The following is a 16105-nucleotide window of genomic DNA, read 5'->3' as shown; positions in this document are numbered from 1 at the left end:
TTCCCGAGTTTTTGAGATCATGTTTTTAAGTTTCAAGGTCTGAGGCAGAATCTAAACTGAAACTCTCACAATTTTCATTTTGAATATACAATAGATGATTTACATTTAGGTAATAATTGACAAAGCTAGCTAAATATCTTTCAACCTCTTATTTCTAATTACTCAAACTTCAAGTTAATACATAACAAGTTCTTTTGAGAAGTTGCCACATAATTTATCCACCATATTAAATTATGGCGATGAAATTCCCCTGGAACCATCATATAAGCTGAATTGAAGTAGGTGACGTGCTTGCCCGGCTTTGAAATGGAAATGGTGATTTCGCAGTTGGCCAATTCGCGCTTGCTTATTCGATTTGCTTCACTCCCCCGTGGCTTGAAGTGTGTCATTATACACTCGAGATGCTGAAATAATCTCTGCGCGGTCATTAAATAATGCATGTGTGCTGGTGCCTGCGGTCGATATTTAAATTTATACACGCTCAGCCCTATCCGCCGTGCACAATATTTGTGTATGAAGCTGGCAAGCAAGCAAAGCAAGAGCAGAGACGAAGTTTGTATAATCCTGTGGATGGTGGATGTTCCGTCGCTTGTGCCGCCGGAGGGTAATTTGACCTCGCGGTGACTTTGCCGCGGCGGCTCTCTCTTTCGCTCTGCTTAAATATTGATGATGGCCCAATGGTGGTGAATAAAACATCCATTATTATAATTTTACATAGAGAATAAATGGTGGCGGGGCGGCCGACGACGACGCGCGATGATAATCTCTTTTTCGGCCTGCTCGCTCTTTTGAATACATTAGGATGCACAATTTTAGTGGCAGCGTAATTTTTCAAAAGCACCACCACACGCCGACGACTCCCCCGCCGCTACAAAGCGAGCGGAAAAATGAAAAGCACCGTGTTGAAAATTTTATGAAGATTTTCCTCCCCCGGGCTGGCTCTCTGACCTATTTTCCCAGCTTCCACATTGAATGTATCAAGTGTTCGCATACTTATCACTTTTGCCTTCTTTTGTTTCAGAGCGTAAACTTTTTGTTGGTATGCTGTCAAAGAAATGCAATGAAAATGACGTGAGAGGAATGTTTGGAACGTTTGGTACAATTGAAGAGTGCACCGTTCTGAGAGATACCAACGGCCAAAGTAAAGGTGAGTGTCTGATTCTAACTCCATCACTTCTATTGACATTTGCACGATAATGTTCGATCCGTCGGTCACAGAAGGAAACTTGGAATTCTATTTTAGCAGAAGCACAAAGGAAGGCGGCAGGCAGACAGTGTTATCGATCTCACTTATATATTATACAAACTTGCATCTTGCTAGTTCTCGATCCCGACTTTGGCTGCGGCTACGAATAGTACGGATATTATTGTAACAAAATAGTAATAATGAGAAAACTCCATATTCAATCGATCACAAAGACAGCTATTGGCAGTTGAATTAGTCAAGCGTGTAACGCCGCAAGGGCACGAGCAAGCATAGTTTCTGTCTACTCTTTTGCTTTTAGAATAGCGACTCTTGTAGTTGGCTTGCCTTATAGTAGCATGTAAAACTATATCCTACTATGACATTATTTCACGTTCGAGGAATCGGAACTCTAAATTAGTTAGTGAAATGCAAAATTCAAAAGTCTGGGGACTTTCATTTTTCACTATCATATTAGTAGCAATATTTTCTCTGCGCTTAAAAATAAGGTGGAAGTCATGCGCGGCAAATATCGGCAATCAGAGTGGGAAATTATATTTTTTAGTCGCGTGATAAATAACTAAAAAACAGCTCCGCAAGCGGATCTGGCTCGAGCCTTGATCTGGCCCATAAATCGGCACTCGTGCAATTTTTGTATCCGCTTTTTCCGTGTGCAAAAATATTTTTCGCTGAAGTCGACACTTCGATCTAACAAAAGTGTATATAAATAGCGCCATATGCATGGAAAAGCGGATATCAGAAAGGCGGCCAATCATTTTTCTTCCAACTCCATTTTTGCTCTTCCCAGAAATAAAAATTTGCACTCAGTAAAGACGGGCAACTTTCATTTCCGGCCAGCTCCCTCGTTCTCGCCGCTTCGACCGCCTTACTTACTTTTCACTCTCCCCCAGGGTGTTTTCTCCCTTTCTTTTGTTCGTAGGTAATTCGAAAGCCGCGTCTTTTCCTAATTAACTTTCAATTTTGCCGGCTCATTAAGTGAGCCTTGTGGAATTAATTTTGTGTTGCATGAAAAAGAGCCTGAGTGAATAGCTCTTTTTTTCTCCCCTCGGCGCGCAAGTCTCGATTTTTCCCTTTTCTGCCTTGGGCATGTTTCACCGTACGCCTCTCCGCCCGACCGTCGACGCGATGAGGGTTGCAAGAGAGGGAACGAACGTACACACGCCTGGCGGAGCATAAAAGGTCGCATCGAAATGCTCTCGCCGTCCTTTTACATTGATTTCCACTCTGCTTCGCTGGACAGTCCGTCAACTGACGCGATCAATTCGCCGCAAAGTTTGCTTGCCTTCGAAACATACTTTTTCGATACTTCAAACTCTGTTTCCCTCGATTTGATTCCCTCCCGTTTTTTTTATAACTGTTGTACATTGTGGTGCCCTACATATTTTGGAATATTTGGATAGGTTTGCCGAAATGATCTTCTCACAGTAATAATTCATTGATTTCCATCTCATGAAAAATACTTCTATAATTTTGCTCAACCTTGCTAAAAACAGATATCTAATATAATTTGCCAAATATAAAATGTCGTATATATCAGCATATTGATTTAAACTCTTCTTGTTCAATATATTTTGGTTATTTGCGTGCACAGGAATGTGATTAAATTTCTTTACGCGTTTTCCTGCACACTGAGCAAAGTCAGTTCAAAATTAAAATTTTACTTGTGCGGAAAAGTGCTTCACACAAAGCGAATCCGCCCGCAGATACAATTCCACTCGATTTAAATCCACTTTCCGTTCAAACTTCCATCTCTTTCTGCGAGTTGTCAAAGTGCTTGTGGCGTCTCAATAACCTGGTAGCTCGACGTGACACGCGAAAAAGTTGCCCCCGGCGCTAACCTTGCGAATCCCGGTGCACAGCATATCGCGGCTTGGCGCAACCCCGGTCTCTATATTTAACCCTCCCCGCGCAGTGTGTAACCCAATACAGCACCCTCGCTTTTCTAAAAGAGGAAAATCGAAGCGACACTGGCCCACTCTTTTAATGTCGGGCCAACTTGTTGTGTCGCCCGCCGAAAATAGTAATCAATTGCGCCACGCACCCACAAGCTCACAGGGTTTTCTCGGAAAACTCAATTACTTATCTCTGATGAAGGATGGCGGGTACATAGCGTATAAAAGAAGGCGGCCTTTCGTGTCGGCCGGGAAATATTTATAATGCAATTTAATATCAGAGGGTTGCGTGGCGGGGCCGGGCCGGGCGCTAGTATGTGTGCAGTGCAGAAGATCCGCCATGCAAAGCAAGTGCGGAGGGGCCTGAAACGAAGAAGGCCGCGGTGCACGCCAGCCTGATTGATTGGTATTGATGAGCCAAGTTCTCGTTTCTTTCCTCTGGCGCACACGACACGCTACCAAATAAGTTACATTCTTGATGTGAGATGTAAGCCACGGCTTTTTACCTGGCTGTCTGGCGTTATGTTCCAGCTTATCGGCGCCGCTCTCGGAATAATTTCCTTCCCCCGTGATAACTCGGTTTTTACTGTCGTGAGCCGGCGTTTATAAATTCAATCAATCGCCGTTTAATAAAAGTTTTTTTTATTTCGCTCCCCGCCAACGGTGGTATCTGTCTTGAATAGGAGTGAAGCGTGCTGCATATCTTTTTTCCAGCCCAGCGGGGTAATTTTTAATGCGTGATTGAGTCGAAACGAATGGGAACGTGCTGTCGGAAGACATGAAACGGCCATTTGCGTTTATAAATTGAGTTTTACGCTCTTGGCAAGAAACAGTGTGCTTCCTATCCTTTAAAGCGATTTCCCTGAATTACTTTCCTGCTTAAATGAGAAGAGCGAGATAACTGGGGAGGAGTTGAAACGGAATTTTTACTTAATTGAGCTACAAAGCAGTGAAAATTTTTCGCCAATAATTTTAGCTTGGTGCGTGAACTGTACGCCAGCGATAAAACAAAATCGTTGTTCGCGTTATCTTGCACACGACCCTCTTTTGGAAAGCTTTTTATCGGACCTCCCCAAGTGACCGAAACTCTGTTCTCTCTTTCTGCAGCAACTATTTTATTGTGGTGCTCATTTCACCTTCAACCCCGGTCCCTACTGGTCCCTCAGATAAATTCCACCTCGGCTGAGAAAAAGGCGGAAAGCCGCAGTAAAATTTGGCCAGCTTTCCATTTTCTCTGCGCGTAAAACATCAAAAGGACGAGACAAACATTCCTCCTGAGCCGTGTAATAAAATTTTGTTGCTCATTGCAGTGCTTTTGCTTTTTCCTTTTTACGCCAAGCACGTATGCTCGCAACCGAGAGCGGTGGTTCCATGTGCAACGCAGCGGCAGCGGGCCGGACGGCTAGAGTGCTCTCGGTGCTTCTTTCGCGAATAACAGCCTGAATAATTTAATTCCACCAGAGTTTGTATACGTCTGCGAGGATAGCAAGCACTGCTAACCCGCCCATTCTCTCTCGCCGAATTCCGCGCAAGCAGGCAGACGCGTGAAATATCAGGGTTGGTGCATAAAATCCACCCGGACAAATTTACAAGCGCGCCCCGAGAAAAAATTACTGCGTCCGACACAATTTATCGGACTGCGTGTGCGGAACACGTCCCTACGGTCCAAATTTACTCGGCGCGGGAACATGTGCGCTGTAATTTGAATAATTCTAAAAAAACACGCGCCCGAAGCCGCGTTACGCTCACGCCGAGATTCGCCTTAGATGGCTTCTGTTTTTTATATTTTGTGTTAGTATTTTGTTCCCGCTGCGACACATTGATTTCGAGCGCCGAATCTGCCCCAGCGCTCCACACGGTACGTGCTCTCTGTGCGAGGGATCAATTTCGCTGTATTTGCACGTTCTGGTAGCGAAACGGAACGGAAAGGGACGTTCGTTTCATCCGAGCTTGGACTTTCATTTCTATTGTTTTGCGTTGCGAAGTGTGCCGGCAAATGGAAATTCGTATGCAAAATAATTGTTCTCATTAGAATAATTTTAAGCACGCTGCTGCCGAGCACAACCAGTAGTGTGTGCTATCGTCTTCGTCGTCTTGATCGTTCCCCACAATTGTCAGCAAGCGTTACGACTGTTTGTGAGACGGAATTCCAAATTTCGACGCTTTATGGGCCAATAAAACTCGAGAGACTGGAAATATTGTCTTCGCGCTCGTTGCACGAAGTCGAGTTATTCCGGAACACGTTTTTTTTAATCTCAAGAAATTAACCTAAACCGGGAGTTCGAACTGAATGGGAGAAGTCATAAGAAATGGTGTATCGTGGAAAACCAACGACGTTTTATGTGCATAACTTGAAAATGCATAATGACGATGCTCTATAAATTTAGTTTTATCAGCAATAGTCTGAATAGCTAAATGCACGAAACGTTTATAAACGATAAGCCATTGTAAACAGGTAGCTAGAAATATTGGAAAATGTCCGCAGAAGTGAAAGGTGCCAACGAGGTAGTGCCGGAAAACCAACAAAATATTTCGATCGTAGAGGTGATCTCATAAAGCAAATTTATCTTTCCACCCAGGATAAAGTACACATGCCTTTTTGTCAGCACCGCGTGCTTATCCGCCCTTTTAAATACGGGAAATATAGACTCTCACAACAAGCAAGAATAATAAAAGCGTTTCATGTCATGTGCAGTCAACAAAATGCAGCACACTGTCGCTGAACTGGTTTTATTCACTCTCATCTATACTTTGTAGAGAAATAAAATTGATGGGTACAGAAAATTACACACTTGCGTTCTACCAAGCTTACGCTGTGCAGAATTTTCCCAATTTCTATCAACCGCGTGCGTCAGCGAGTTTTTGCGAAGCTTCCCCGAATCGACCACTAGCAACACACCGCTTTTTCAGCACTTGGCATTCATAACAACATCGCTTTTTTCATATCAAATACACAAACCTCTCCTTGTGCTTCGGTAAAAAAAATTTCGCTCCCGCAGTGAATTCGTCGCCGCGTGTGCACTTACATACTCTAAATGCATGATTTTTTCGCGCCCGCATTGTTCTGCTTGAAGAAAAAGTGCTCTCACAAAACCGAAAGTCACATTATTTGTGTGTGTTCTGTTTGTTTCAGGCTGTGCCTTTGTTACCTACACATCTAAACAATGTGCCATCAACGCCATCAAGGCGATGCATCATTCCCAAACCATGGAGGTGAGTTGTGCGCCCCCGTTTCGACGCCACGCATGGGGGTCGTGAGCTGCCGATTAATTGCAGTGTTTTTCGCAACCACGCATTCAAATCCGAAATTAGCGAGCCTCTTTAACCATATGCGGGCTGCTCGGCTTTAATTTTCGAAAGGGGTGTGTACGCCCGCGCTGGAAAATCTCAATAATCGCCACGAATATGGCTCGGTGCACGGCACGCGTAGCGGGGGTTGTTCGATAGGGTGGGGCGACGAGGCGCGTATTCCAATTTGCTCTAAACCCAGAGAGAGCAGCCCTGGGAAAACTCAATCAACAGCCGCGAAGCCCCGAGAATAATTTTGTCCCGCCGCGGAGAAAGAGCTCGCTCGCATTTAATCAACGAGCAGCCAGCCGCAGATGATTCGGCAATGAACTCGGTCGCTCGGTGTCGAGATTGCTCACCCTCGCCGGGTTTGTTTATGACGCACGAGATTATGTACTAGTCTTAGGGCGATTCAAAACTGGTACCCGGCCCCAAATTATCAGTTTTCTCCTAAGTATTTTTTTCTTAATTTAGAAAGAAAGTAATAATTTGAAGTGAGGCGATTTTAATATTTTCTAACAAACTAGTAGATCTAATTTTGGCGACAGCTCCTGTTTTCACAACACAAACAACAATTTAGAGAAAACAAAAGAACCTCTAGCTTTTTCAAGATTTTTAAATTTATCAATAATTTATTGCATCCCTTGATTCTACTTTTAAACGCGCAATTTACATTGAAATTGGGTTGCCTTAAGAGCCCTCGGTAGCAGCGCGTGTCGTGATTAATTTCGCAACGGGAAATCTCGAAAAGAGAGTAACGCTGCTTCCTCTGCACCCCCCCCCCCCCCCGCGGCTTAATTATTTTAAGGAGGTCATCACCAGCCATAAACAGTCAAGCCACGAAACCAATAGTTGGACTCTCTAATTTCGCAGGGCTGCTCGTCGCCCCTGGTGGTCAAGTTTGCCGACACACAGAAGGAGAAGGACCAAAAGAGACTGCAGCAGATGCAAGCCAACCTCTGGAACCTCAGCACACTGCCACAGTACTTGACTGTGAGTGCCAACCCGAACGTAAAGATGACGCATTGCTTGGGCAGACGCGCGCTGACGTTGTGTTGTTACAGTTGCTCCAGCAGATGCAGCAGCAGACGCAGGCGACACAGGGAGCGGGGGCGGCCAACTCACCCGCCAACCTGCTTGCCAGCATGCAGCAGCTAATGAGCATGCAGCAACTGCAGGCGGCTGGATCAGGTTAGACAAACTACATCAGCGAGGAAATTCTCCGCCGCCTGCGATTCTATAGATAGGCAACCACTAAGCACGCTTGTTGCACAGGTTGCTTGCTTTCGCAAAAAAACCCATTTAGTTTCGATCCAACATTGGAGCAGATGCAGAAGCCTTTAAAGAGCTTTCGTGTTAAATTTTGATCTCTGCTTTCTCTTGCAGACTTTTTTCAATATTGCTCCAAAATTCAGTTTAGACTGTTCGTTGCTCACGATCAAAAATTCAACAACCTGGTTCAAGGCATTAACTTGCTCATATACATAATATCTTATTCATAGTTAAGGCTTGAATTTTCGCGAGGTTTGAGCCTAGTGTAACGTGCACCACCATTGTTCGGGCCTCTTTTGTGCTCAATAATCAATGTCTCTCTTTGTTTTAATGTCGGATGGTAACAGCGTGCACTTTTGCAGCCGGCCTGCAAACGCTAGCTGCCCTCCAGGGCTCTGCAGGTTTGAGCCTGTCCGGCTCTGCGGGGTCCGGAGCCACTAGTGATATCAGCGCGGCCAACCTTCAGGGACTCGCCACTCTGGCGAACCTCTCTGTCGCCAATCAAAGTGAGTACTTCTTGACTCTCATTATCGCCTCCCACCCCACCCCCCTTCAGACACAATCCATCTTTCGCTTGGTGACATCAATCCAGCCAACTTACGATTAATTACCCGCCTGACGTGTTTTCAGCTGTGAACCCGATGAGCATGCAGAATTTGGTCACTCTGGCCGCCATTTCTGGTGGAAACGGAGCGAATTTGCAGGCTGTTTCACCCACTGGTGAGTTTGTATAATTTATTTGGCGCCGAGAAGTGGCTGCGCAAAGTCGAAAAACATTTTCGAATCGAGAATGCAGCCACTTGTCCTGATTGGTACATAAAAAGTTTATGTTTGATTGTTGTTTTCTTCACACTTCTTGTGACAATTTTTGTGCATTAAGAAAAGCAGGGCGGCCGCTCTTATTTTCAAACTAGCTCTCGATGAACAGAAAGTTGCAAAATTCTCTCCGCGGGCGTTTCTTTCTGTTTCTCCTCTTTTTACTTTGATCGTCTCTCTGGACTTAATTATTTTACTTACGATGCTGTTTTCCCACATTATAGGATCCAGTGCCTCTGGGTTAAGTAGTCCAGGTTGGTTTCTCATACATATAAATCTCTTACGCAGAAATTAAGTAATATTCTTTACTATCTGCTCTCGTATTTTTGAACAATTTTTTTCTGAGATTCTGTCCACTATATATGCTCTCTATCTCTCTCGTTTTGTAATTATACATTTATTGCGTATACATTTGTTAATTTACATAGCTGAACATGCATTTTGCTGATTCACCTTTTTTAATGCCCCGTGCGCGCGCTCTACTACTACTGAGTGCGTTTATTTATTTATAGTCTCGTACAGTTTTAGCCTTGGTCAGTGTTGTAAGAAGCATATTGTATTAGCGATCAATTTCATTTGACTAGTGCTTCAGCAGAAATGTGAATGCTCTCTCCCAAATTGATGAATCTTCTGAATTAGCCATTTCATTTCTTACAATGCTGGATTACAAGTGTGTTTTGATGTAGTTTTTCAAGTATTCTCTCCCTCACTTGACGTATGTGTATATTTTTCGGAGGCGCGTATTAATCTCCCTCCTAGCAGATGATTTCCCCAGCTTGGAATTGTGTATCATTAAAGCATGCAGTTTGGAGCGTTTTCGATTACATGCCATTATTTTATATTTTACTAAGATATGCCTGCTTTTCATACTGGTTTTTGCTTCTGGAAAAAAAGAAACGATAATTTTTTACGCAATTTATGCGATGTCCGTTTGATACTCCATTGCGTATAGTTTTGAACCATTCTTTTGACATAATACCTCCTCTCTCTCACTGAATCGTATCCTTTCAACCCATTCTCACCATCTACTATATTATAGCGTCCACACGACCCGTAGCCTGAGACCACTTGTACAAAGAGTGCGCAATGCCGTATTCCATATCATATAATGACATATTACTCTCCATTGTACCTGTTTGTTATGAATACCCAGTAAATTTTTGCAAACCTTTCCCTCCTCGCTCTCTATCTAAAATAGCACACTCTACTCATTTCCTTCCTGTTACGCGAGCAAATGGCAGGGGTTATGAATAAATTGTGCACACGCAAGCCCTTGAAGAAAAAGCATTATTTGTCCTAATGTTGTAGCCTTCCACTATATTAACAAATCCGTGTAAATCACACAAAGCAGAAACGTTGCAGACGCAAATTTCCCTGTGCTATCAATAATTTAGCAAAAACCCACACGGGATCGTGTTTTGTGATGGAAACTCTATTTTTTGTTTTGTTTTGTAGCCCTCACGGGGTTGACTAATTCAACGGCAGGTATGTGTAAGTGTCACTTTATTACTCTCTTTTGCATCAGGTTTTAGTATTGGAAAAATTTCAAGTCAAAAAGCTTATTCCAAAGGGGATTGAGATTTTTCAATTTTGGTGCAATACGAGCGGAAAAGTTGCAAACGAACTCAATCCCCTGCTCTTCTTCCAAAATTCCCCTTTAATTTTGGCGAAAGATATAAAAGAGAAGTACATGCACTCATAGTATATTTCTTTCGGAAATGGGAAATTCGCTGCAGTTCTTTGATACTCTCTTCTATTTGTTTCTGCCTACCTAGCCCTTCTTGGCAAACCCAAATCCAAAGGTGAGGGTGCTACACACTACTACTTGTGGGTCTGATATACAATCTTTTGGGTTAAATTTATGTCATCCCGAGACGTTCCTTTTTATTTCTCCCCGCTTTTTCTTCAACTCCGCTCTCACTTCTCTCTGCGTAAATATCGCGTAGTTTTTCTTCGCTTTTTCCAGTGTGTGCGGCGTGAATTCTCCTACACATTATTTCGACTCTCTCTTTTCCTTTCTCTCGTTTCAAGCCTCTGTGTTTTGTGTGCGTGTCTGTGTATATTTCTCCTTTTCGCTCACCGACTGGCTCCTTTTTTTCTAGTCTCTTTCTTTTCAAATATTAAAAAGTGTGCGCGTCTCTCCATTTTCTCTGTATGTGTCCGTTTAAGCTTTTTGGCGTTCTCCGCAATTCGCTACTCTCCACATAAAGTTCTCACCAGACTCTCTTTTAATTGATTGGTTTCGGCATGACATCACACATAATTCATCTCTAGAGCCCTCCGCCATATAATTTTCCAGCCACCAATTAGCAATTTGATTATAATTTTCAATAAAAAAAATCTCTTCACGAGAAGACCTTCTGACAGTTGTCTTCATGCCCGACTTTTTTGACACCTTTGCAGGGTCGATAGCGCCGGTCACTTCTAGTGCGAGCAACTCGTTCAGTGCAGTCAGTCCAGTCACCTCGATGGGACTGGGCGCCCTCTCAGGGACCACCCTCACCAGCCTCAATGGCCTCGCCGGCTCAGCGGCCACCAACGGCTCCAGCCTCGACCCCCTTTCCTACTCTAGCATACAACAGTACACAGGTGAATTTTTTTCAATAAATATAGAATAATGATCTATTTATCAAACAAGCTATTTATTAAAGCTGGTGTTGTTTTCAATTTTACTTAAGAAAATTCAGCGATGTATTTACTACAATCTTGTTTTGTTTTTAAATTTCACATACTTACAAAACCTGGATATTTTGTAATGTTAAGAATTTTTAGTTTCCTTTGAAAAGCATGGAAAAGCACTAACAATTCGTTTCTCAATATTCAGCAATATATGCTAGCTGAATAAACTAAACTAATAAACTATTCGCTGGACAACACATTAACTTTTTTTAAATTTCAGGGTTCCCTGGCTTTAGTTCTAATACAATGAATACGGCGGCGGTGGCGGCTGCGGCTGTCACCTCTGGAAAGCAAGTCGAGGGCCCTGAAGGTGCCAACCTGTTCATTTATCACCTGCCACAAGAGTTCAGTGACTCTGACCTTGGGCAAACGTTCGCTCCCTTCGGCCAGGTGCTTTCTGCCAAAGTATTCATCGACAAGCAGACGAACCTCTCCAAGTGCTTTGGTAAGGCGATTTTTGATTCATTTTTTCCTGGCGTTAATTAATTCTTTAATTATCAGGCTTTGTATCATACGACAACCCTTTGAGTGCCCAGTCTGCCATCCAGTCGATGAACGGTTTTCAGATCGGAACCAAACGCCTCAAGGTGCAGCTCAAGCGATCCAAAGAGGCCTCAAAGCCGTACTAATGAGTAAGTATGTGCGGCGAGGCGCCAGGAAAGACCAAAGAGACGTGCGACAATACAAAACATTAAACAAACAGAAAAAAACCCATGCCATGGCATACTAACAGGCCTAAAAAGTGATGATTTCTAAGAGCGAGAGAGAACGCAACATTATTTGAAAGAGAATATAAGCAAGTTTATCTGTATATTTGCACATAACATAATGCGCTGCATTTGGTTGACTTTTCGATTTTTGAAAGGCGGTCCACTTGACGGTCCCCTTTCACCCATTCAGCCATTCCTGCCCTCATAGCCGATGAGCATCTCTCATCGTCTTGAATTAGTTGTTTTCCGTGAAATGATATCAAAAATTAACTCAGTGTCAAATTACTGTTCAGTGTTCCTCACTCTCTTTAAAAATCCGCTAGTCACTCTCTAGTCATTCATTATTGCATTTTAATTATTCCGGATAATATAGTTTCCCTCAGACACACACGCACAGGCTTTTATATATTTTTTGTGCGCAATCCAACAAAATAGAGGTTGTCGTGAGCAGTGAGCTCTGTACTGCACCTATGTGTCCGATCTCTGGCTGATTTCGCACTTGCTCTAGCTGCGGTGATCAATCCACAGCCAGATGAGATTATCAGTATGGTGCATATCTATGTAATTGCGTGGCATTTTTGCACTCTGCTACATCTTGATGTCTCTATTTTAAATGTGCCTTGGGCTCTCTCTTACTCTCTGGGTGAAACTCCTTGTGTGATCCTAATCAAAGTGAACGTTATTTATTACTACTTACAAAGTGAGAATTTATTGCTCAATCAAAGAGGTGTTTCGGTTGCTTAACTCTGGTCAGTGTTCTATTCCCCTTTCATTCTATTGAAAGCGGTATTCTAAGTTAACAATTCTCTTGCTTCCTCTATTAAATTAAAATACCAAGCAGAAAAGAGATCGTGCAGTCATGGTTTTGGTGGCCACACCAGTTAAAAAGGTCACGACGTGTTTGTAACCGATTCATAATGTATATATGCTTTGTGTTGCGCGGGGCCAATCGTAGAGGAAAAGTTATTAAATGGAGGAGCGATTTACGTTTGGTTAGGGGTTCACACAAGGTTTCACCTCAACTGAATTAATTACATTTAAGGACGACACAGGGTCTGCCAAAAACAGGATGATCTGTGTTACTAAGAAAATAACAGAACTGTTTGGTGTCTGTGTCTATTGGAATATTATACATATTAACCCCAAAAAGTAAGGTTACATGCTCAAATAACTGTTAGTTTAATAACTCACAAAGAACAGTATTGTTACTGAGTAAACGTTCTCCAAGAATGGCAGAATATGGCACTCAATAAACTCGAGCGCCACGGGAAGACAAAAGTTGTGTGTTGAATTTATTTCACTGTACAAAGCGCAGAGCGTGTCTCTTTCTCGATTAATATACGTATTAAATCTCTTTAATTAAGTGTGTGGATGGATTAATTTACTTTATTTTTGACCTTGTTGTTTGCTTTCTGTTTCCTAGATGTAGGTTCTGAGACTGCCACAACAATTTGTTGGTTGAGTGTTGACCTTTTGACCGCCGTCCCTCCTCTGCCTGATGTGTCAACGTCTTAGGTGTCATGTTGTTGTACGTGCGAAGAAAAGTTCTCTGTTGCTACTACACTCACTCATTCACTCTGGATTCAGACAAAAACAAAATAGTAACGCTCGACCTGTCTCGCATTATTGATTAATATTATATACGTTGTATGAATCGAGATCGTATTCGTTGATTGGTGGATATTTACACTTTTTTATTGTTGCTGGTTGGTGTCATAAATAACAGTATAATGTTGATGCAGCTGAAGATGAAAGATTTCTATATTACACGAGCAAAAATTAACCGTCATATCACAAAGATAGGAAAATTATTAACTGTCACAGATCAATATAGTGCAGCGGATTTATACATATTTTTACAGAAAATCATAATTACTCTCCCCTTCGACACGTAAAAAGAGCCGATAAATAATTCGGGCAAAGTATGTGCGGAATCAGACAAAGAATCGCACTCTTCGCCCGCTCTCCTGATTTAGAAACATTTGACAGTTATTCATTTTGTGTCTTTAATTTTCCGCAAATTACGTGGGTTTAATGTTACTTCTTTACTTTATGATGGTTTCTCCCCTTGATTAATTTCGTTTGGTGTTTCTTCTCTTTGGTTTAGTTTTTGCATTCGGCACGCGAAAAGTATGTGTCTTCTCTTTTATCTTTTTGTTATAACTTCAAATTTTTGGTTGATTTCTTGGTAGATGTGTAGTACAGGAAATATTAAGTGGGAAATGCAATGTGTTATTTTGTTCAATTGCCATGTAACGATGGAGAAAATCAGCAGACGATGTTTTGTGTGTGCCTTTATTGTTGTGAAAAATGAATTTATTATTACACTATTATGTACTTAAAATCGAGTCATATAATTGAATAATTACAATTAAAATAATTATTAGGAGTAATTTCTTTGGATGATAGTGCATTTTAGAGTTTAATTAAAGCGAAGTAAACACGTAAATAGTCACACGTGCCGATCAAGAGGGCGCGCGCAAGAGAGAAAAACAGCAAAAACACTTAACAAGAGAAATAGAAATAATATCAAACAGCAAAAGAAGTCGACACTAAATATTAATCCGCAGCGAATGGCGTTTTGTGTTGATTTTTATGACTGACTGTACCTTTTCAATCAATTAATTGTTTTACTATGTATGTTGCTTCTTTATCACCATAATGTGGTTCTCCAAATAGTCCCCAAAGAATTATTTTCTATTCTAAAGACAAATTTCAATGCAAAGTTACCAAATATGAGAATGAATGCAAGAAACGGGAGAGGTGAAGCGTAAAGTAAAGCACTCCCTCTGTCTATCTAAGGTTGCCAAAAACGCTGAGACGAAAATCAAACTAAAATTGCACTCCTCGTCATTAAACACGTTTTTGAAGTTAAGGAGAGTAGAGCCAAAGAAATTTCGATATTCGCCCTTGTACACTTCATTGCCAAAGTCCATTTTCACATTTCTTACATAATATACTTTTGGCTGCTACGTAATTTAAATGAAACGGGACCCTCATGTACAATTAAATCTGTTTTCTGTGAGCTGTCACTTGGTCGAGATCAAATTACAATTATCATGCTGAACGCGCGCGGTCGGCCAACATTTATGCGGATGTTCCTTAATAATTTGTTTTTGTCATTAAACTGCTGGTCATAAAAGTCTCAGGAAAACACACACACACACAACATAATTCTTTTGTACTATCATCAGGATGTAGAGTGTATTATTTTCGTTTCTTATCGTCGCTGAATATCTTGTAAAATATTCGTGAATGATCATTGTTACCCGTCATTCACTGAGCGCATAAAATCGATTGCAGAGAAATGCCATGATTTGTGTTGGATGATCATAATGTGCAAGTTGTTTCAATGTCGAAAAGTCTTAAAATTCATACACACGCATGTGCGCAGCTCCCAAATCAAAAAGGATGTCTGTGTAAATCTGGGGTGGAAATCGTTTCTGTTGAGAAAAGTCAATTTGTTTGATTGGACGGCATTTTGTTGGCTAAAGTGCAAATAAACCGTGTTTGTTGTATGTTAACTAAATTAACACACGAGAGGACAGGAAAAGCAGGAAGAAAAACCTTGAGCCTGCTTTTAAAAATAAAGAAAATGTTTTGACTATCAAATAAACAATGATCTCTACACCCAAAAAATATTTGCTTGTCGAAATACGTGGCAAAACTGTAACAGATGAATTTTTGTTTTCTTGTCTCGCGCTATAAATTATTGATGATTTGTGTGCTCCTTGAGTTTAATGAAACCGAGAGTCCCGGATGAAGTTCTCTGTCTTGTTCTGTATTGTAAAATGCAAGTTTTGATTACGATGTGAAGTAAAACGATACAGAGAAAGAGAGCTATAATTGAAAAAGAGAGCAAAACAGAGTTTCCGTAGATGTGTGCAGACTTTGAGACAGAGAGTTTATATAATTATTAAATTGTAGTCTGAGATAACATTTTAAATTATTGCTTAATGATGATGAAGATGAACAACCACACGAGTGTAATTTTATGGCGAGAGGATATTTTATCTTTGTACCAAAATTACTGTGGTGTTTATTTTAAGTGATAAACGGATTAATGTACTAAGGGCAGCACATAATAATAAATCCTATTTTGGAAGAAAAACACTTGTGTTTGATTTTTTCCCACATAAAATACGAAGCTGGATTCAATTATGTTTAAATAGATGTATATAATTATCTATTAAAATAGAATAAAAAATTTAAATTTTGGAGAGTAAATTATGCGTGGAAAAGAT

The 16105-nt window shown here is 41.4% G+C and overlaps 1 protein-coding gene across 16 annotated transcripts in view; it reads left to right on the top strand.

Moving 5' to 3' along the window:
* Window positions 1-15972, top strand: part of LOC135939593 (CUGBP Elav-like family member 2) — a 234644-nt gene extending 218672 nt beyond the window's left edge. For 5 of the 16 annotated variants that reach the window (XM_065484098.1, XM_065485233.1, XM_065484581.1 and 2 more), the window contains 13 exons: window positions 1022-1147; window positions 6230-6309; window positions 7237-7395; window positions 7449-7575; window positions 8019-8162; window positions 8287-8376; window positions 8697-8726; window positions 9928-9963; window positions 10248-10274; window positions 10876-11061; window positions 11372-11596; window positions 11653-11783; window positions 13285-15972. In XM_065484098.1, the coding sequence (XP_065340170.1) occupies window positions 1022-1147; window positions 6230-6309; window positions 7237-7395; window positions 7449-7575; window positions 8019-8162; window positions 8287-8376; window positions 8697-8726; window positions 9928-9963; window positions 10248-10274; window positions 10876-11061; window positions 11372-11596; window positions 11653-11780 (1358 nt within the window). In that variant the 3' untranslated portion in view covers window positions 11781-11783; window positions 13285-15972. The remainder of the gene's footprint in view (window positions 1-1021; window positions 1148-6229; window positions 6310-7236; window positions 7396-7448; window positions 7576-8018; window positions 8163-8286; window positions 8377-8696; window positions 8727-9927; window positions 9964-10247; window positions 10275-10875; window positions 11062-11371; window positions 11597-11652; window positions 11784-13284) is intronic. The other 11 variants (XM_065484179.1, XM_065484262.1, XM_065484656.1 and 8 more) reach the window with 11 other exon arrangements.
* Window positions 15973-16105: the final 133 nt, after the last annotated feature.

This window comes from Cloeon dipterum, chromosome 1 (assembly GCF_949628265.1).
Source record: "Cloeon dipterum chromosome 1, ieCloDipt1.1, whole genome shotgun sequence".
Taxonomy (NCBI): Eukaryota; Metazoa; Arthropoda; class Insecta; order Ephemeroptera; family Baetidae; genus Cloeon; species Cloeon dipterum.
Note: the sequence above shows the minus strand (reverse complement) of the source record. Positions and strands in the feature narration are given on the sequence as shown.